The sequence below is a fragment of the Enoplosus armatus genome, chromosome 17, assembly GCF_043641665.1.
Source record: "Enoplosus armatus isolate fEnoArm2 chromosome 17, fEnoArm2.hap1, whole genome shotgun sequence".
Lineage (NCBI taxonomy): Eukaryota > Metazoa > Chordata > Actinopteri > Centrarchiformes > Enoplosidae > Enoplosus > Enoplosus armatus.
This window is the reverse complement of record NC_092196.1, coordinates 19,236,682-19,259,151: the sequence shown is the minus strand read 5'-3', so window position 1 is coordinate 19,259,151 and position 22,470 is coordinate 19,236,682. Positions and strand designations below refer to the sequence as shown.

Below are 22,470 nucleotides of genomic sequence, written 5' to 3'. Positions count from 1 at the left end.
CGATGGTTTGATGGGTTTATTAGCGCCACAAACTGTTTATCACGTTGTGTCAAACTGCTGAAATTCACTTAACATTCATTCTCATTTTCCTTTACTAATTTTCTGGATATTCTCTTAAAATGTTTATCCACATTTGGATAGAAATGACATTGAGACAATCAAAACAAACATTTCCTCCATCTAAATGCATCCATCCTGAGCTGAGTCTCTGAACAGACGGCGGCGGTTGCCAGCCCGCAGGTAGCCCCGACACAAATGCTGTATTTGTGGTGCGCAGGTGGGAGAGCAGATCGAGGACGCTTTGATGGCTCTTTTTTTCCAGGTGACACTCTCTCTAATGTCTGAGTGGTCATCACCGGGGGGTCCCTCTCTCGCCGCTGCATGTGGGCCGTTCACAAAGTAATAACTGCACCCCGCTGTGCCCATCATGCCTCGCTGCCAAAACCTCCTCGGCAACACCTGGCACCATGGTAACCAACACCTGTTCACCTAAATAGAGGGACACTGGTGGGAGAGGAGATGAAGAAGTTAATGAAACGCTAATCTGGTCCAATCAAACGCCCAGGCATCTGCCTCCTCGCTGCAGCAGCAGGTTGCCGTAATGGCCACCTTATGCGCGCCTCCCCCGCCACGCCACCTTGAGTGACCTCATCGATGCCAAAACTCCAGTGAGAGGCCGCGAATAGAGGAGAGCGGACAGGAGGAAGTAGGATGGAGAGGAGAGGGAAGTCGGCATGCTGCTTCCTGGATGGACAGAGTAGCTGGACGGCGAGGTGTCAGCCAAATGAACGAGCTTTAAGAGACGAGGTTCCCTGCGCACAGCAGTTGGAGCGGCTCCAGGTCGCACCAGCTGCGCTGCTCTTGTTTACAAGCCAGCACCTGCTGCCGGAAAGACCTGGTGCTCAGGTCTGCTTTCTGAGGAGCATCTTCTGGTCTGTGTGCAGAGAAGAGAGAGGGTCCACTGATATGAACTGTTTTGACACAATCTGTGCTGACAATTAAAGAAACTGGAAAGTGTTTTGTGAGTTACTAAAAGGCAGCCGTTTGCAGATCAGCTGCTTGTCTTGTTGGTGCCGTCTCGTATGAACTCTTCTGAACTCTGTTTCTCTCTTTTTCCCAACAGGAAACTTCAAAGGGATGTGTAAACAGATAGACCACTTTCCTGAGGAAACAGATTACGAAGCGGACCCATCTGAGTACTTCTTACGTGAGTATCTTGTCTCCCTATTTTCACACAGAGAAATCCTGTTTGCACATTAGATTGATCTTGGAAGTGACCACGAGGACAAATCCCATCAGGCTTGTCTCCCCATGTTCTCCTGACATTTACTCAGAATATTTCTTAAATGCGTTCCACTTTTTGCTCTGTCTCAGACTGGAGCGCGGTGCCAGTAACTGCTCTTGGCCCGTGTGTCACTGCTGTCTCTGCCTGCTTTTAGCACGAGGCTGGCCAGGCTGAGTCCTGCCAAGCAGCTCGTCTGTTTTTACTGCTTGGCTGTGTGTAACATAACGTGCAGTGTTACAGTCGGCTGTGTACCCTGTAAACACAGCCCATTGATTTCTGCTCTCTTTCCCTTTGTGCAAGCAAGACTGAGATGCTTGTCGAACTCATTTGCCTGCTAATCCTAAAAATCACAACAGTGACTCGAAGCTCATGATGTACTGTTAGTATCGTTAGCTCAATAGTCTCTTCTGATTGGCCAATTAATGTGACTTATTTGTGAATCGCAGACTCCGCAGTCATGAAGTCGCCGAGTTAAACAGCAACATCTTGTGCTGAAATTGAAAGTTCAAATTAGAAACATGGAAGCTTTGAACCAATATTGCTTTTAATATTCTCATAGGCCCTTTTCATTAACACTTTTCATTACTGGTGAGAATGAATGGTAATCTTCATTTGTTTATGTCGCTATGGTTACCACTCTGCTTCAGTGTAGCCAACCGATGCTGAGGACAGCCGTTTCTATGGTCACTGTCACGGTGTAGCAACGGAAGCACGCTATGTACTTTTTATGCACACGCTGAATTAGTAAATCTACTTTTACTTTAGCAGATTTTAATTTAGTGTTCATTTTGGAAGAACAATAACTAAAAAAGTTTAGAAGCTCTGGTTCAATCAGGAGGATTTATTTTGGATGTCGTCTTTGTTGTAAAGCAATCTGTTAAAACGGCTTTGTTAAAGAACTTTTTTGGAGAGCATCGCTGCTTTGGCAGACCATTGGTTGGTGGATTATAACCGTATTGAAGAGTTTACAAGGACACATGTAACACAATAATATTACTTCTGCCTGAATTTGGATAATCTAGTCACCTCTCCTGTAACAGTCTATAACAAATTGTACGTTTCAGTAAATGTATTACTTTCTTCAGTATAACGAGTAGTGTAAGGGATTACAGTGACTAATCCCAGTAACTCCAAGGATGTCTTAATTACATGTTGTGTGTTCTTAGCTGGCTTGCTAATGTTAGCCACTGGTAAGCCAAACACGCACTCAGGATTTCCTGGTTTTGTTGAGAGTCGTGAGGATGGGACTTCTGTGGTCAGTCACCGTAGCTAATGTTAAGCTGGCTGTTGATATCATTAAATATCTCCAAAACGTAGGCTGGCTGTTTGTTAAACCACAATGTCTTGTTTTCTGTTTCTTCATGTATTCAATATGTGACATGAGGACGTGGAGGCTTTGTTTAAGGGCTGAGCGACACAGTTAAAAGAGTACTCCACCGATTTAGCATTGCATTTCTACAACCTTGAGTGACTCCCAATGACATGACATTCCTTCCTGTCGAAACCTACATTACCCACAATACAACTAGACTGCCAACAGCTGGCTGGGAGGTTCGAATGTTATGCTGCCCAACACCTGTAACACAAGTAACGACTTTTTTCAATACGTAATGTGAAGTTGATTATAGGAGTCAACTTGCCCAACGCTGACTATAAAATGATTTCTTTGGCAAATTTGCAGTCGTAACTAGAAGTCAGAAAGTGTCCGTCTCTTCGTCTCCATCAGCGGGGACAGTAATTGAGGCCTCTCAGAGAGCTGAGCAGTGCGTGTCAGTGCTGGAGATTAAGCCCCGCCAATTAGGCTGCGTTTGACTTGGTGCTCTGAGCGCTTGTTCTCGTCCATATGTGCCAGAGAGGACGGTTATGATAACAGCTCTGGTAATGATTCTAACAATGCCGCAGCAGATCAGTCTTATAAAGAGGCGTCTCTCAGCCTGGGGATGACAGGGTCGCGGGGTAGAGGCCTCGCTCTGGCCCTCAGACCACCGATGCTCGTCTACGCGTGTGTGTGTGTGTGTGTGTGTGTGTGTTAACCTCTTCTCAGGCTGTGATTGGAGGAGAAGGCCGCAGTGCTCCCAGTGGCTTGCCAATTAGGACACTCACATCCATAAATATTTCAGCCTCCTTCTTATATAGGTCAGGCCTCTCTCGATCGCTGTCTCTCACACTCTGCCTCTCTTCACCCTCACACCCGTAATATCTCATGTCAGGAGCTGTACAGTACCTATTGTCATCTCCCTGGCATGAAAGAGAGCCTTGATGATTCAGAGCATTAAGCGGTGTCTTGGGTGCATGAAGGGGTCATACAGGACACAGCATGTTAGTGGGTGTCTCCGTATTCAAGTATTTTTATATCTGCCCATTTCCATTTCATGGACACACACCTGGTATTTCCATAATGAGGAGTTTCACGGCGCCTCTGGGTGGCCAAAGACAGAGAAAAGCTGCCTCTGCTCTCGCATGCAGGAGAGGGAGAGGGGGGATAGTTATGCAACAGCAATGATGTCACTTCAGGTGAAGGCCCAGCGGAAGTGACATCACCGGGGAGCTCGCCGAGCCAAAATCGAGGGGACACGCCGGTGATGTCATCAAACAGCGTAGCGAGGAGGCGGGAGATATTTGGTGCTGTGGTTGCTGAGCAGAAAACAGTCAAATCTGACTATATTCTGCTAAACATGCACCCCCGCTTCATCACACAAACACACACTCTGATCTGCTGTCCTTATGCTGACATCCACACACACACACACACACACACACTCCACATATCAGTAGCTTCTGTGTGTGTGTGTGTCTGTTCCGTGAGTCCTCAGCTCTCCCAATAGCAAGGCAGTTTGCACATCCACACGGGGTTATATAAGCCAGCTGAGGCACACTAAAGCGCCAGTGGGTTTTTAGATCATGCCGTGTCGGAGCTCCCATCATCCACTGCTCTACTGGGCGCTAAGCAGCTGAGAGAGAAGAAAGAGGGGAAGAAAACGCCCAGTTATGCAAGCTACTAATACTAAACTGAAAGACATCAATTCTCAGTAATATAGAGAGGAAGATGATGTGCGGGGAGGAGGGGTGTGTGTCTGACTGGTGTAGGAAATTAACTGTTTGTCAGAGGTGGAGTTTTTTATCTCTTGAAATTACTTTTAGAAGTAGTTTGTTTTGAACTCCTGAATAATATATCATCGTTGTCGCCATTATCTATCTAACTATTTTGATCATCTATTAATCGTTCAAGTCATTCTTCAAAATGCCAAACTGGTTCCAGCTGCTCTTCTCCGATTTATGTGAGAATAAATGAAAAAAATTGGTCGGACGAAACAAGCAATTTGATAAATTCAGCTTTCGGAAGTTGTGAGGGGCATTTTTTATTTTTTTTTTCAAGATTTTACAGATCAATTAATTGAGAAAATAATCCATAATCCAAAACAGATTAATTGAAAAATAAATTGCAGCCCTAATACGTTACATTCTGTAAAATAAACCAAGGCACCAGAGACTATTTGGCAGTTTTTCACTATTTCTGCTTGAAAAACTGACTGAGCTGATTATCGATTATCAAAATACTTGACAATAACTTTTCTGTCAACCGACTAATTGATTAATTGTTAAGTGTTGAGAACGATGGTGCCATTTTCTGGTCTCCAACCCCAACCACTCCATCTTCCATCATTTCACGGCTGATTAATGTTACTTGTAGTTTTATGTTTTTTACTGAGGCTTGTGTGGGTTTGGTGTTTTCTCTTATTCCTGGCCACATCATGTTTTACTGCTTCAGGCTGTTTTCAGATCACAAACCGCTTTGTGTTTCTCACCCAGCAGCCCACTGGAAAGAATCCCCCAACCATGCAGTGTGTCCCAGGTCCGTACTGTAGACTAATGCTTTTAAGTATTCGTATCTATATATTCTCATGTTGATACTGCGCTACCCCACACATTGCCTGATTGAAAGATGAACATTTAATTCATGATGTGAATGTACGGCATACGCAAACGCAGTCTGAATAAATATATAGTAATGTAATTAGGGCACAGTATTGGGCTCCCATGATTCATTTACAGTGGCCCACAGGCACCTAGTTTCAGCATGTGAACAAGTCAAAAGTCAATGACAAAAAATAGAAAAAGGTGAAGTATCGGGGCCAGTTTTACCCCCTCAATTAACTTTCTTATGAACTTTCCCTGGTGTTTTTGCCCCGAGCCAGCGTTAATCTCTGCCTCTGGTGTTTGCATGCGTTATCCGCTGACATTGATGACAGAAGGGCAGGCCTGTCACAGCCCGTGTCACCCTGGGGCCTCGCGGCAGACTGGACGCTGGCCTGAACTGGCTTTGGCGCCGCCCGATAAATCAATGGGTCTGGGGCAGGACACGCAGGGGCTTGTAGGGCAGAGCAGGGGGTGGCAGCAACACTGGTTTGTCAACCAGTGCAGAGTCTATAATACCAGTTTGTATACAAGAGTGTGTGTGTTGAGAGAGGAGGAGGGACGGGCTCACCTGAGGGCTTTAATGTGATCACATGACCTGAGATGGGTTTGTCAGAGGGGTACATAATGTGTTACACATATACAAGGCGAAGAAGTTAACATGCAGCTTGTGCTGCTCTGTTTGCTTTAGCAGGTGTCCCTGCCGGTCGCTGTGACATTGGGCAGTATCCACGGCAACAAATAAGGAAGCCATCGACTGATACATAAAACACACAGCACACAGACATGGGCCAATAAATTAAAAGCCAATCATCTTTGTCCTGGTTGACCGAGTGAGAGCTAGCACTCTAACTTTATATCTTATTAACGGGGAATATAGAGACAGCGCAGCTTGTAAAACACAGAGGTGAGAGTGTGTGTCCTCATATTAAAGCAACATTAGAACATACAAGACGAGCCGTGGTGTTCAGATCAGTTTCATATACACATATTTATTCATCAGCTGTCAGCTGTAAGAGCCTGAACACTCCCACCGCCGTGAGAGAAAACAGCAAATTATATACTTTTAAATATGGTATATAGAAGTAGAGAGAGTCATACATATCATGAAAATACATTATTCAATTTAATGATTAATTTCTGTCACAATAGGGCCGTCTTTAATATTTGAGAAAATATCTTTTTTTTTAAATATTAGGTTTTGTTTTGTAAAATGATTGAATGGGACAAATATGACTTCAACTGTTTAGCATATGATTTTATCATAACATAGACGTCATTATCGGGCTATAGAAATGATCACAATATTCATTTTGTCAACATCACACCTTATTTTTTGGTCTTATTAAGTTTAGTTTGATTGACGCTTTAAGAGGACACAGTGACTTCATGTGAAAAAGGACTTTTGAATAAATATTTATCAGTTATCGTTCAGCACTTACGTTGACGTAACCACAGATAAAACCCTGTGCTACGGCGGCTCAGTGCGGCCTTTACTTCCCCGCTGGTGAGTGATGCTGACGTTCAGGCGTGATCTGTGGGGACATCAGCAGTCGAGTGGAGGGTAATTACAGTAATTGAAATGTGTTCTGTGGAGGGAACTTTAATTGTCTGAGCGGGTCTGTCATGTGAAGTGATTTCAGTGTGAGGGAGCTCTTTTACTGTGTTCCACTGACCCAACTGTGTGTGTGTGTGTGTGTGATGTTGTGTTAATATGACAGAGCAGATTTCAGTGGGAGGACTACTGGGCTCTGATGGTAGCTGTGTGTATGAGCGGAGATCATCCATGTACATCCTCACATTCTCAGGCTGGTGTTTGTTTATGTGTGTAGTGTTTGAAGCGTGCATTGATTCATGAATCATTTGTGAGGAGAAAGTTTGAAGGATCCCAAACCTTTATCATGCTAACATCTGTTAAAGGACAGGTGCGTATTATTATTATGTCTTTCTTACAACAATACTCACATTCCCATACTGTATGCGCATTGAACGAGTTTTTGTTGGCTGCAATAGTTCCTCTTGGTCTTCCTGGCCACAGAGAGACTCCTCTTAAAGCAACTTCAGTATAAGTAATGGGGGATGAAATCATCAGTCCTCATCAGAATCCCCTCTTTGTGTTGCTGTCCCTCTGCTGTGACTCTGCAAGCAAACATTGGAGGCTTTTTAAGGCCTTTACGTTGTGTGATGATCATTTCTGATCAGTTCAGGATAAAGTTTACAAACAAAATCTGCATTGATTTTAGACTGGAAAGGTTTTTTTTAGCAGGAGGATTTTGATGTTTTTAAGGGAAGTTGAGTTTTGAGTGGAGAAATAAAGAGACATGACTTCACCATGAAAGTTTGAACAGTTGTCGGTTCACAGATTGACGGTCAGATAAACAACACATATATAGCTGGTCTCTCGTTCTCATCTCGGACTGCTAAAAAAGATTATTTACATCATCAATTCATCTTTAGACTTCTACAGTCCAAGGTGACATCTTCGCTTGTTTTGCTCGTCCAACAACCCAAAAGCCAAAGAAACACAATTTACTATCATAGAGGACTAAGAAAACCAGCAATTTCTCACCTTTGAGAAGTCAGAACTAGTTCATTTTTGGCACTTTTGTCATTTCAGCTTCAGAACAGTTGAAGTTGAGTTTTATTGTATAAATCTTTTTGCTGTTCTCGGTCACAGTACAGATGTTCTTACGGACATCTTAAATAGATTAGTGGATATCCATTGGAAGGTATGAGAAGAGGAATGGGAGATAAACAGATAGAGACAAAGAAATTTCCAAAAAGAAACAATCAAAACAACATAGATTAGTATAAATACAAACAATGGGACACAAAATAGCTCGTTAATGAATTCCCAGAGGTGTCTTAAACGTCAAATCTGAAAATCTCAGCTCTCCCTCTTGTTCTAGTTTATAAATGCCAGCGAGTGAGACTTGCATTTATTTTCTAATCAATTCAAGTCAAATTTCATTCTGCCTGTGAGGTGTGCAGTCAAGACACATAGGCTTTTCGATGCAGGCTGAAAGCTGCGTAAGCAGTCTTGCAAATTTTGAATTTAGCCACCAAAGCTAATTTCCTTTGTTTATGCACATTGTTTCACACTGTGTATTTTAAACCCTCCCAGAGATGTTTTGTGGATGTTTGATGCCAGGGTTGATGAGGGGGAGGTTGGGAGGGGGGAGAGCTGGGGTTTAGGGGCAACAAGCCTCTTGCTAAGGATGAGGACGATACAAGGGCTCAGTATTGAGGAAGAGGAGGAGGAGGAGGTGTGGGGGGGATTAATAAGTGTTTGTAGTATTAAATCAATGTGCCTGGGAGCTGAGGCACCTGATTAGCATGACCCTGTCCTGCACGTCAGCACATTCTGGGCTGGGGGAGGCTGATTAAGAGCCAATGCTAATTTCCTCTCAACCCTGTCAATGAAAGAGAGAGAGGGAGAGGGAGAGAGAGGGAGGGAAAGAGAGAGAGAGAGAGGAAGAGAGAGGGAGAGAGAGAGAGGGAGAGACAGAGACAGAGAGAGAGAGGAAGAGGGAGAGAGGGAGGAGAGAGAGAGAGAGAGAGAGAGAGAGAGAGAGAGGGAGGGAGAGAGAGAGAGAGAAAGAGAGAGTGAGGGAGAGAGAGAGAGAGAGAGGGAGGGAGAGAGAGAGAAAGAGAGAGAGAGAGAGAGAGGGAGGGAGAGAGAGAGAGAGAGGGAGGGAGAGAGAGAGGGAGAGAGAGAGAGAGAGAGGGAGAGAGGGAGGGAGAGAGAGAGAGGGAGAGAGAGAGAGAGAGGGAGGGAGAGAGAGAGAGAGAGGGAGAGAGAGAGAGAAAGAGAGAGAGAGAGGGAGGGAGAGAGAGAGGGAGAGAGAGAGAGAGAGAGGGAGAGAGAGAGGGAGGGAGAGAGAGAGAGAGAGGGAGAGAGAGAGAGAAAGAGAGAGAGAGAGGGAGGGAGAGAGAGAGGGAGAGAGAGAGAGAGAGAGGGAGAGAGAGAGGGAGGGAGAGAGAGAGAGAGAGGGAGAGAGAGAGAGAAAGAGAGAGAGGGAGGGAGGGAGGGAGAGAGAGAGAGAGAGGGAGAGAGAGAGGGAGGGAGAGAGAGAGAGTGAGGCAGAGAGAGAGAGAGAGGGAGAGAGAGAGGGAGGGAGAGGATAGAAGGTGCAAAGAGGAACGTGTGCATCTTTATTCACATGTACCGTACATGTGTGCACTATTTGAGCACATGTGCTTACTTATGTTTAATGCTTTTCATGGATGTCAGTTAGTGAGCTAACAGAGAGCGACGGAGCGGAGTGGATGATTTACTGATGTGTGCTCTCAATTTAGCATAACTTATCACCTTCATGCCATAAGTCGTGTCTTGCGTTTACCCTCCACACTCTTAATACGGTTTGATTTTGATTTTGGACTCAGATGTGTGGATAAACTTTGAGTTTTGGCTTTTACACACAGCATTGTGTTTCCTTTGAGATCCCTTAAACGTATTTTACAGGATCACAGACTGATTCGCCCTAAAAACCTTCATTCAGGGTTCTGGAGCGCTACGTCAATGTCTTCTTCGTTGTCTTCTTCAAACTTCCAGCTGAAGAGGGGGCGAGGCAAAATATATAATATGATATTAAATCCAGAGCACTAATTATTAAATTGAGAACACAAAAACTCACATGACCTGTGAGCTTTTCTGTGTCTTACTGTTTTATTTCATGCCTGAAATACATGAAATAATACACAGTGCCTATAAAAAGTTTTCATGTTTTACATCGCTGAATTAATGGAGATTTTATGGAGTTTTTGACACTGATCAACAGAAAAAGAGCCTTAAATGTCAACGTGGTACTTCTTTGCATCCATCCCCTTTAAAAGGACGAACCTACACCTTCACTGGTGCAGCCATGTTGTTTTAGAAGTTACGTCATTAATTACGTGCACATTTTTAGTGATTTGTCCCCTGAAATGCAGCTACAAGAAGCAGCTTTAGAAGTTTAGGTGAGCCATAACTTTAAACGCAATATTTAGAGTCTAACTTTGCTGTAACTCTGGCGTAGTGGATCGACTCCCTTCTCTTGTGTGTTTGTTTCCTGGTGCTGTATGAAATTAATGCAACTGCCAGTCAGTGTGAGTCTCAGTCGCAGTGCATGAAACAGACTGCAGATTATGTACCGTTTAGACTCAGGTTGCATGAGTGAAGCCACAGTGGCATTGAGGAAGACGAGCTGCTGTAGAAACACAGCTATGGGCCTGCATGGGTGTTGAGTATCATTAAGTTGTTTGTCAGCCAGCGCTGAAGAGTGCCAGCGCTCGGACACCAGCCTGAGCTGCAGCCGTGCCAATCAATACAGTACACGCAGTATCCGCTCTCACCCTGTGTCTCTGTGAGCAGGTTGGCATGCATGCTGGCAGGACGACAGGGCCGGGCGGAGCTAACCGGCCTCCGTCACTCATTACCACAGCTCCTGCCCCGGTGCAGCCACCCACAGGCCGGGCAGAGCGAGACACCGACTGAGTCTGAGCGCTGCCGTGCCGCACAGACCTGGAGAAAAGGCAAAAGGCAGCCAGTGTTACTTGTCAATAGATGAGAAGATCGATAACACTCTCATATACTCTGTCTGTTCAATATGCAGCTACCACCAGCAGCAGCCGGTTAGCTTAGCTTAGCACAAAGACTGGAAACAGGGGGAAACAGCTAGCCAGGCTCTGTCCAGGTAACAAAATCAACCAGCACCTCTAAAGCTCATTATTTAACTTAACATGTGATTCATTACTCATTTCACAACTAATCTCATCACTGTGTTGCATTGTGACATTCCTCATTAGTTCACTTTTCCATTCCACCAATCTCTTACTTTGCAAACTCTCCGTCGCCTCGCCTCTTCCTACATGTGTATATGAAGGATCAGAAAAACCAAACAATATTCAGTGTTCTTGCTCAATAAAAGTAGATGAGATTTCCTCCGTCTGGGGAAAGCAAACATTCTCATTTCTGCTACTGACAGGAAAACAACCAGTGATTGTGGCGGTAAATAGAAAAGTGCCAATCATCACGAGGCAAACAGCCGCCAACCAATATAAATAGAAATCAGTTAAAGTTTGAGAAAAGCTGTCATTTTGGTTTTTATTGGCCTTTGAAGATTCAGTCTCATTTTAATAGAACTTACAGCAGTTTGGTGCAACTTCCTGTCATTTATACTATAAATGTACCTCACTGGGATCTCAGTCAAGATGCAAATGCAGATAAACTCTGTTCTGTAAGTCAAAGCTGTGTAAACTGAGTCAACTGACCATTTGCTAACTTCCACCCCCCTTTAGTTAGTGCCTGTCAAGCTTTCCATTCTAGCGTGGCTTATCAAACAGACCATTAGCATCCTCTCCAGCTGATGATCTATATAGAAGACGTGGAAATGAAGGAGCAGCATTGTTCGTGTATTTCAGGATAGAGCTATACCAGTATTATAGTACTTTATCATAAATGCTAGTACTAGATTGGGCAGTCGCAGTTCAGGGGAGGGGTTTAAATAATTTGCTGTACTTTCATTCAAATTAATGACCAGAAAAAATGTGAAAATAGTGTAATGTGTGACCAGCCATTAGATGAGTGCAAAGCGGGTGTTCAGCCCCAGAAACCCTAACTGGGTGTCACATGAATGTGGGTGTCATGGGGGGGGAAAGAAACAGAAGATGCACCGCTCTCAGTGATCGTGACCTCGACCCAAATCAAAGCGGTGACCTCAGTGCTAATCACAGGGCTCCCTAAAGCATCCTTTCATGTGGGCCGAGACGAGGACTTCAGAAACACAAGACGCCGCGGAGGTCGCCGCTGTCATTAGCTATTAGCACGGAGGTCAAAGCTTTCATTTGGACGGGGTCGTTGTTTTCCATCAGCCGGAGATTGACAGCGTTTTACCTCACAGGACTGTAGCCATCCCATTTCTGTCAGAAATGTCACCCTGGCTGCGATAATCGCCGTTCAGCGGCCCTCCTCTATACGCTGTCCAGTTGTAACATACGTACAGTTAATAAGTCAAATGTATAGAAATAATCACAAACTACAAGATGTTTTGTCTTTTATCCCTAAGATGGCACAGTTATTTATATAAAATAGTTAAAACCAGCTCAAGCAGCCGCAACAGTAAAACACTACTTCTGATTGATGCTTCAGTACTAACAATCTAATAATGTCATTTTCTACTCAACTACTTTACTTTTGAGTATTTAAATACATTTTGCTGCTAATACATTTTACTTAAATTTTGAATGCAGAACTTTTACTTGTAATATGGTATTTTTTAATTGTTGTATTGATACTTTTACTTAAGGAAAGGATCTGAATACTTTTCCAGCAAGAGCTACAGAGGTCCGAATGCGACCATGTTTCGTTATTATTCTAAGAGAGAGAACAATTGTTATCTATTAAGTTACTTAGAGAGAGAAGCACAAAGGTCCTGCGTCAGTTAATTAATCATATGCATAAAAACATGCTATTACACATTTTTAGTAATGATGTTCCAGGACGGCAGCCATCCCTGTCAGAACAATGACATCCTGGTTGAGATCATTCGTCAAGTATCACAGTTGCTTTTCTTTAAGTTGAGAAAATGCTGACGTGACTCTAATGGTAATGCAGTCTCCTATCACATTTATAGATTTATAGATCATTTATAGATTATCACCTTTTAATTGGCATTTTCTTTCATTTATTTTAGCATTTATGTCGTCATGAGCTGCTGAAACAAGTAAAATGATCAAAAACATCACAGTTCACTGCAGGTTTTTTTGCGCCTCTCTGATCACTAAGAAGCCTTCAATATGTCAGAGGTGGCTGACATTATTAGCCAATAGCTAATGTTTAATAGAAGGTCAACATCAGCGTCATATATCAACAAATCAATACATTTGTTTCACCCTGTGCAGGACTGTTAAACATGGTGTATCATGGACCAGTCCTTTTGTTCTGCACTCACAGCAGAGACTAGTTCCCGTCTATCTGTCAGACTGTCAGTCTCTCCGCCTGCCTCCCCCCAGGGTGCTGCTGTGCTTAAACATCCCTCCAGGCAGGATCCAAAACTCTGACAGGGGCTCAGCCGATCCTTAAAAGATGGAAAGTGAAGATGTGAAACCTCCAGAATGTGGTGAGAAATAGGTGCCCTCTCTGATAGAAGCAGCCTCACAGCCTTGGGGCATAGTTATTGTCCCGTCTTCCTCCAACAATTCCCATCGCCGGCCCTCACTGCGGGCAACAAGCTGCTCTGAGACACGGCTCTCTGAGCTTCATACGTACGCTGTGTGAACACTGACACACTCAGTATAATGCAGGAGAACGGAGTGCACGCTGACGTGAAAAATCTGCAGGGACTTCAGCCTTTTCTTCCGAGGTAGAGCGTGGTCAGCCAAACCCAGGGGCAGAAAACAGGATCCCAGGGAAGGCACGGTGCATGCTGGGAGGTCACCGTGAAGGTCACTGCACTTTTCAGTGTGCTGTTAAACATGGAAGTTAATACAGAGAATGCATAGGACTGGAGAAGCACTGCGGGCCAGCTGATCCTGGAAGCCATGTAAATGAGGATCCTGGATCCTTTTGCCCTGGAAAGCTACATCATTACCTTCAAGATTTCTCAGAAGCTCTCTGAACCTGAGGCACGAGTAGTGTGGAGACCAGCGTCCATACAGAGTTCTAGTATCTTTGTGCCTGTATCAACATTTTGTGCTTTCTTAAGGGTTACCACCTCTTCACAGACTTTCATTCTTACTGGGAGGAAAAGTTTCTCAAACAGTATTTTTAGTGGAAGGAGAAAATTCATTAACAAAAACAAATAAAACATGTAATAATAATAATATTTTATTGCAGGTTTGACAGTTTTAGTTTTTGCATTCAGTTTCTGAATTCAGAAATATTGAATTTCAGCAGTTTGAATATAGTTTTTAATAATATGTACCCCATATTACAAAATCTGAATTTGTGAACCCTAAGAAATGTATATATAGTTTTTTGAAATTGCACAACTTGATTGATACTGACATTTTCAAAGGGGGGAAATCAGACCACATCAATTCAAAGATGGTTTTCAAAGTAAAATATCACCATAAACTTTATGTATTCAGTAGTGATTACATTTCACAAGTAGGTATTCAGTTGCTTATAAGATTCAAATCTTGAAGGCCGTTTGCTTTCATATGAAACAGCAATGTTGCTCTGAGCCACATTGTAAAGAAACTGTAAAGGCTTAGCAACAGACAGCTGTTAGTTTGGACCAAAGTGGATAAAATCAAATGTTCCCAATGATAGCTTTTGGCTAAATGATGACATCAGATTTAGTGAATAAAACAATGAATATCAGCTGCTTAGTGAAATAAAAAGGCCCGTTTATATTTGATAAACCCTTTTTTCTCTCTACATTTGGCCTCGATGGAGCCTCTCTGAGGTTTCTTAAACTTTCGTGTCACCTTGAGATCCTGCACTATTTCACAGCCCCACCGTCAACAATCAATAAATTTGGCTGGCCTTCTATCCCTCTTTTGTCTCTGCAAATGAAGCTGATGGATGAAAGAGCCCCGGTGCCCTCTCCCAGGTAATGTGCTGTGAACGGCCGTGTCAATATCTTCAGGGTTAACAGGACAGAGGAATAGAGGCAAGAGACGTGGGGGGGGGGGGGGGATGCATTTAGAGCGGGACACTGGAGCAGGGTCAACTCTCAGGACAACTTAATATTTAATCAACCTACCTCACCGGTAACCCTAAACCCCACAATCCCCTCTGGTCGCGCAAGGAGACAAGTGGGAGAGGGGGGAGAAACGGAGAAAGACGGAGGGAGGGCGAGACGACACTTTATCTTTCAAACGGTCTTGTGCTTTGACTGAGTGCAAATTAAGTGAGAGAGAGATGGAAAAGAGAGAAAGAAAAGATGAGACGGGACGTTTGACAAAGACGACAAGATGAGTCTGTGTGCAGTAGACAGAGACAGACAGACGAAAGACAAATGGAAGATGGTGAATAACGGCATTAAAGTCTTCTTCATCATACAGATTGGAGCTCAACTCTGTTTCAGGCAAGGTTAAAGAAAGTGATAAGCACATCACGGTGTTGAGTGATGACATGATGAGCGAAGGTGGGACAGGGAGCAGAGACATCACAGTGTCGGGTCAATAAAGTGATGCTCAATGTTCTCAGACAGTCATTTCCATCCTGTTATGATAAAACCGAAAGAAGGCTTTATACACAAAAAACACACAAATGTGACATTTTATATTAATAATTACAATATTTGTTCACTTTAACCTCATAACAGTCATTTAAATAGTAATACTAAAAGAAAAGAATCAATCCACACAAGTATGGAAGATCACAAGTGTCATGGTAGTAATTATAAAGCATTCAAATAATAATCTGAAAAAGAGAAATAAATAGCATTTACGTGACACTTGAGTGCATGTTGTCAGTTAGACAAACGTTATTTTAAACATAACCAGCCTGAATTTATGAGACACAACAACAACAAGCTTTTATTGTGAAAACCACAAGCTGCAAAAACGTGGGGCGGCTTCAGGTGAAGACGGATTTGTACAGTTTTACCAGCGGAAGACCCAAAGGTCACATAAATGCTACATTACAAAGCAAAAAGAAAAGCAGCGGGAATATGGGAGTTTAGTTATTGATGGATTAATATATTCATTCTTTTCTCTTCCATACACAAGTGGCCCCTACAGCCTGCTTTGTTTATTAAACTCCACATCACAAAAGCGTTGGACAGCATGAACGTCATATGGATTATTTATTTTCTAATGAACTTTCCCAGTGTTTGGGCTGAACGTGTAATGTTTGTTAGTCATGTGGTCATTACAATCAAATCAGTTTGTCCGTTCATTAAAGTGCTCACCAAATGTCATGACAGCCTGACACTTTTTAACCGTTTTGAATTTAACATCTTGTGTGCAGTCCTCTGGGAATCATGAATTTGCTCTGGAAATTTAATTCCAGTATTTCTTGTGCACGAGTGAAAAGTTTTGGCCTGATGGGGGCACAAGCAGAAAGGTCGGCGGGGTCTCCAAAATCATTAGTATTCCTGCTCTGGGGACCGAAAATAACCAGATGAAATTTCATCTCAATCTGGCCGGTATTGATGAAAAATCCACTCTAAACCAAATGTTGGACAAACAGATTGATGTCACTGTTCTTAAGACCGGTTCACATCATTCCACACATGTATAGTCTGTAATCCGAATGGGTGCAGTTTTCACACGTGAACCTTTGACACCCAGGCTGAATATACAGTATATGAAACCTGTGAACATACTGTGCCTCCTAATGTGCTCTGTAAGTAGGAGGAGGATCTCTGTAGCCTTCATGTGTGTCTGTTTTTCCTTCCCTGCTGCCATAATGCTATAAATGCTTCTGAAGCAGCATTTAGATCATCTAAGGAACATTTTCACTGAACGACACACGATCCAGAAGTCACATAAGAATCTCTTCAGACAGTTCAAACAGTATGTTGATCTGGTAAAGTCTTATTGTCACTTCACTTGATGTTTGAGCTTCACTGTGCAGAATGATGTCTGCAGATGTTTGACATTAGAAGGTTGTATTTGTCTGGAGGGATCTGTAAACAGTAAATACCATAACTTAAAAGAATGAAACTAACTAGCGGATATCTGACTTTTCTTCTAACACCAATATTGACAAACGAGTGTCTCGACTTCTTGTTTTGGCCAAAGTCACTCTAAAGCCCAGCGTCTTCCTTTCATTTTCATATTTCATATCACAACACGGTTGCAGCAGGTTGTATTAAAAAGGGGGCGTTATAGAAAACCCTCAGACAGTTTGTTGATGGGATGCGCACATACAGTATGAAGCAGCATCAGCACACAGAGCCTCTTGCTGTAGTTACTGCTGAGGGCCCAGTGGAGGGTGAGCGATGAGTGTCCATCCAGCCGTGGCCACCGCTTGGCGCTCTCCTCCACTACAGCTGCCTATCAACCCGCCTGTGGGCGAAGGGTGGCTTTCCCATCCAGCCGACCGGACGCCACCGAGCCTTAGGGTGTTCAGGGGTGGGGGATAAGCGAATACCTGGTAGAGAGAAGGGTGTGTGGGGGGAGGGGAGCGGTGAACGGCAGCACGTATGCAGGCAGATGGGCCGCCAGGAGCCCCGGCGGGTCCCTGTGGAGGTGCGGGCGGCCGAGTTCAGCGCAGAGCCACCCAGCCCGGCATCAGCACTTTGGGGAGAAGCTGGGAAAGTGCTGAGGCGGCAGCCACGTGGGGAGATGAGGTGAAGTGGTGAAAATTTAACCAGCCTGATGAAAGTTTAAGTGTGCATGTTAAACAGGAGAGAGGGGAGGGATAGGGGGAAGTATGAAAGGAGAAAGGATGGCAGGTTTGGGAGACTTCCTCATTGTTTCACCTGCAGGACTCAAACAGCCGTCTGCAGACTCCAATATGACTCTGATTTTTACCTGACACCTGAGGGCGTAGCGCAGCTCTTTTTTGACCCTGGCTTGACCTCAGAAGTAACACCATATCCCTCTTCCAGTTTTTGCTCCATGATAATTAGCTGCAAGGACGCCGTTTTGTTTCAAGGACGCGGGCTACATCCCTCTGCACTGCGGCCCGGCTGATATACATGCCAGAGCCCCGTAGCACATTTGTTGACTGCCATTCACATGATGCTACATAAAGCAGCCAGTTAGAGAGAGAGGGAGAGGGAGAGAGGGAGAGTCAAGCAGTGTGATTACGTAAGGTTGGGTAACAGGCTCACTGTGGGGATACACACTCACTAGACAGTGTTGATGGAGTCTTTCACAGGCCTGATGGGGTGTTGATTAGGATGTGCTCACACACAAGGAGCAGATGCTGAAATGGAAACTAATGTGCTTTTCTCTCTTTGTTTCTCGCTCCCTCTGCTTTATACTCATCACTTTTTTCATCCCCGCACTCGCTGCCATTTCCCCTCTTTCTTTTTTTGCCCCTGTGGCTGTTCTGCTCTCTGTGTGAACACCAAATCACATCCCATTCTCCCTTCGCCTCCTTCCCCCGTTTTTTTTTTTTCTTTGCCGCTGTCCTCCGCTGATTCCCAGGTGCGGTGCGAGCCTCCAGCATCTTCCCCATCCTCAGTGTCATCCTGCTCTTCATGGGAGGCCTGTGTATAGCTGCCAGTGAGTTCTACAAGTCACGCCACAACATCATCCTCAGCGCAGGAATCTTCTTCGTGTCTGCAGGTGAGTCAAACACCCACGACATGAGAGGCAGGAGGGCTCCGATTATTTATGGGGGGAATCAGTTCAGTGTGCAAGCAAATGTGTCTTTGAAATAGACCAGTTTGTATTGAACAGTCACTAACCTCCATGGCTGCTTCCTGCAGTGGCTTCACAATAAAAGCCTTTCACTGGTTCATGAATGGGAGCGCACAAAATCACTATCAAAATATTTTAAGCTGTAATTTTATCATGTTATCAAATTATTTTGTAGCCTCAGCATCACATTGCTTTGTCCGTATTTGACCAGTTATCAGTGGTAATAATTAAATAGGAATGTTACCCATTTACCCAGAGACAAGGTCATGGATGTCTTTCTGTGTCTAAATACTGAACATTGAGCTTAGCCCAGTATTACCATTATATTCAAGTCAGAGACAAGTATGCAAGTTTGTGAAAAATAAAAACCCAGAAGGTCGTTTAACAACACCAAAGGTTTTTCCAGAATCCTGAAAGACTCTTTTTTAGAGGTGCTGGTAGGCAGACTTTGTTACAGACAGAGCCAGGCTAGCTGTTTCCCCCTGTTCCCAGTCTTTGTGCTAAGCTAAGCTAACCGGCTGCTGGCTGTAGCTTTATATTTACAGTACAGACATGACAGTGGTATCAATCCTCTCATCAAACTTCTGCCAGAAAGTGAATATTTCCCAAAAAGCACACTATTCCATTAAGAAGATGTCTTTACTCGCTTCTTTTGTGATTTACATTATATCACTGCATAAATTCAAAAAGGCTGTTGGTCGTCTCTTGTTCTGCAGCTACAAGTCACTTCTTCTTTTGTCCTCTTTTCTTTTCTCTTGATCCTGTTGCTGGGCTAAAAGCCACCCATGGGGACTCATCTCTAAAAATATGGTGTCCCTGACACACTTTCCCTACGATCCATCTTCCCAGATATACCATGTCAAACGTTTCTCCGTGTGTGACTAAACTAACAAGTGAAAGTATATATCTGTGGATATATATATATATATATATATATATGACGGGCTCAAACACAGAGCTCCTACATGGATTAGGTTATACTCGGTCCCAAATGATCTGCATCAAGATCTGAAGCCACCGAGTTCAGTCATGTTGGACAGATTAGTACGCGATGTACAGAGAATGAATCAGCGTTGTAAACATATTTGACTTGATACTGCACGTTAAGTAAAGCATACACTAAGAATAACTCATGAGCTCATCCTGACTGATACTTTGTGTATTGTTTTCTTTTCTTTGTCCTTTTCCCCATGAACCCTTTACCCATAACCCACCACTCACCTCCCAACCCTTCAGGCCTGAGCAACATCATCGGGATCATCGTGTACATATCAGCCAACGCGGGGGACCCTTCAAAAAGCGACTCGAAGAAGAACAGCTACTCTTACGGCTGGTCCTTCTACTTCGGTGCGCTCTCCTTCATCATGGCTGAGATGGTGGGCGTCTTGGCCGTGCACATGTTCATCGACCGCCATCGACAGCTCCGAATAGGGGCGCGCGCAGCCGACTACCTCCAAGGCTCGGCCATAACACGAATCCCCAGCTATCGCTACCGCTACAGACGTCGCTCGCGCTCCTCCTCCCGCTCCACAGACCCGTCACACTCCCGCGACACCTCGCCGGTAGGCCTCAAGGGCTTCAGCGCGCTGCCATCTACGGAGATCTCCATGTACACGCTGCCCCGGGACACCCTCAAGTCCTCCGGCACGCCCACGGCCACCTACAACTCTGAGAGGGACCACAACTTCCTGCAAGTCCACAACTGCATCCAGAAGGACCTGAAAGACTCGAGCCACACCAACACAGCGAACCGCCGCACCACGCCGGTATGAGGGAGTCGACACAGGCCAGGCCAGCCCGGCGGAGAGCGGTGACCAGGAGACACGGGAACCCCTGTGGGTGCAGTACGCCCCAGGAGAAGACGGATTTCCATGTTTATAGACATTTGTTCTTTTTGTTCAGCTGCATGACTTTTCCATTACCATTGTTGAGAGAGTTTCAACAAGTCTGCTGTGTTCCTGGATTGAATGGCAGAACAGTGAGAATGGGTCAGGTTCTCCCAGCAGAGTGAGATCTGTCATTTTTTTGCGCAGGGTTTGTTTATGAGGTTCGGGGCACTGAAGGGGAGGGTGGGAGGGGGTGGACATTTATGAGATAAAGAATGGATTTCATGATTTCATAGCCCTTTGGTTTGACAGTTTTGCCCCACAAGTTTGGTTGGAGCAACAGGTCAAGCTCCCCCTCAGCCAGCCCACCGCTCAGATATACACCTCTTTTATTTGTTCATTTCTTGCATTAAAACTGTGAATTGTTACAGTTTGGGATTCAGTAAGAATTAGCCCAATCTGTAATCTCTAACAAAGGTACTATATATATGTATTACTTTTATAAATAAATTATTACGTTAATAATCAAGAGTTACAGACTTTACCGAAGCAAAAAAGAAAAAAAAACAAGTTAACTAAACTAAGTGCTGTTGTTAAGATGAGAAAAGACTCTTTTAGTATCTGTTCATTTGACGGTTGAGAACAAGAGAAGGTCCTTTAGGTAGCAGCAGTACACAGCGACTGATGCCACCAGAGGCAGCTGCAGACAGTCAACAGTAGACTAATATCTATTCTTTTAATAGAACCTTCTCGTCTTTTTCTCAGTCCCTGTTCGCTTTCTTTTTTGGGGGGGTCGTAACAGGAGAGTCGAACCCCTTAACAGAAAGAGCCAACAACAGGGGTCAAAGTTCACAAAGCAAAGACTCCAAACACGACTTCTACAAAATAAAAAGGAAGGAGCAGAGGGGAAGGAAAAGAAGAGGACGCCAAACACAAAAACAAAAACAAGTTAAATATGAAATAGTACAAGAGAAGCTAAGTGACTCACAATTTCAGAAATTAAATGCATGCTATAAAATTACAGCAAATCTGCTCTTGAGAAACTTAAGTTTTAAAGGTTAATAATTATAAGGGGAAAAAAAGCAAAGACGCTAAAGTTTAAAGTATTAATGTTTTCATGTGTATTTTTCTTATGTTTTCTTTTTTATTTATTTAGTTCATTTTATCTTATTGCTTTTGTGAGACAAACCAAACAAACTACATTGAACAAAACTGCTTTTTTAAATGGTTTGGTTGATTTCTTTATAAATATATAAATATATGTATGTATGTGTTTTATTTTTAAAACTCACACAGCCTTAGTCATTTCTTTGTTTCTTTTGATTTTTAATGTGTTGTTCAAATTGAAAATGAAATCTTTAAAGGTGCCAAAACCGAATGATCCTATACTTGGATGCATCAAGTCCTGATGAATAAAATACGAACCCTAGGGGGAACAAATCACCATGTTTCACTGCGTGTCTCTAACACTCTACCTTATAACAGCTTTGTGTTTGTTTTCAGTACTAACACTTGTCTGTCTGTCACATCTTCATATCTGCTCACAGACAGCAAAAAAAACAATTGAGGCTTGAAAGTATACTATTTGTCTTCGTGGTGAGCTGTAGAATAGAGCAGTAGTTTCCAAAACATTTGGCTTCTTGCACCTTAAAATGAAGCAATGTCCACTTGGGACCTTATTTTTTAGTCTCAGATTGTTTCATTTGAAGGATTTTAAGCGGCCTGAAACAGATGAGCGAACCCAGTGTCTTATAAGAAAAGAGCAAATCTCAGAGTCAGGCAACATGAACAGATGCTGATGACGACCATGAGATGCGGTTAATTGCTCTGGAAAAAGCTAGTAAGTTGACATTGAGTTAAGCGTGTTATGTCAAACGACTGTTCCCGAGGTCGGAAATGTTTCTTCTTTGACCGCTTGGTTGGTCCCAACCCCCAGGTTAGGAACCACTGGAATAAAGGACATATGGGATGGTATGTGTGTGTGTGCTTGTCTGAATCACGTTGTGGGGACAATATAGTCACAGTGTGGGGACTCATCTCCCATCTGGGGACAAATTATTTGGTCCTCACAAGGTTAACCATTTTCTGTAGAGTGAAGACTTAGCTTTAGGGTTACGGTTAGAAATGAGACTAAGTTAATGTTAAAGTTAGTGTTAGGACTAGAGATGGTGGTTAAGGTTAGGGTAAGCCACCAGG

At 43.7% G+C, this 22,470-nt stretch overlaps 1 protein-coding gene across 1 annotated transcript in view; it reads left to right on the top strand.

Moving 5' to 3' along the window:
• cacng2a (calcium channel, voltage-dependent, gamma subunit 2a) overlaps positions 1 to 20,220 on the top strand; it is a 54,810-nt gene extending 34,590 nt beyond the window's left edge. The window contains exons 2-4 of the mRNA XM_070923201.1: positions 1,124 to 1,207; positions 18,233 to 18,373; positions 19,685 to 20,220. Coding sequence (XP_070779302.1) covers positions 1,124 to 1,207; positions 18,233 to 18,373; positions 19,685 to 20,220 — 761 coding nt within the window. The remainder of the gene's footprint in view (positions 1 to 1,123; positions 1,208 to 18,232; positions 18,374 to 19,684) is intronic.
• Positions 20,221 to 22,470: the final 2,250 nt, after the last annotated feature.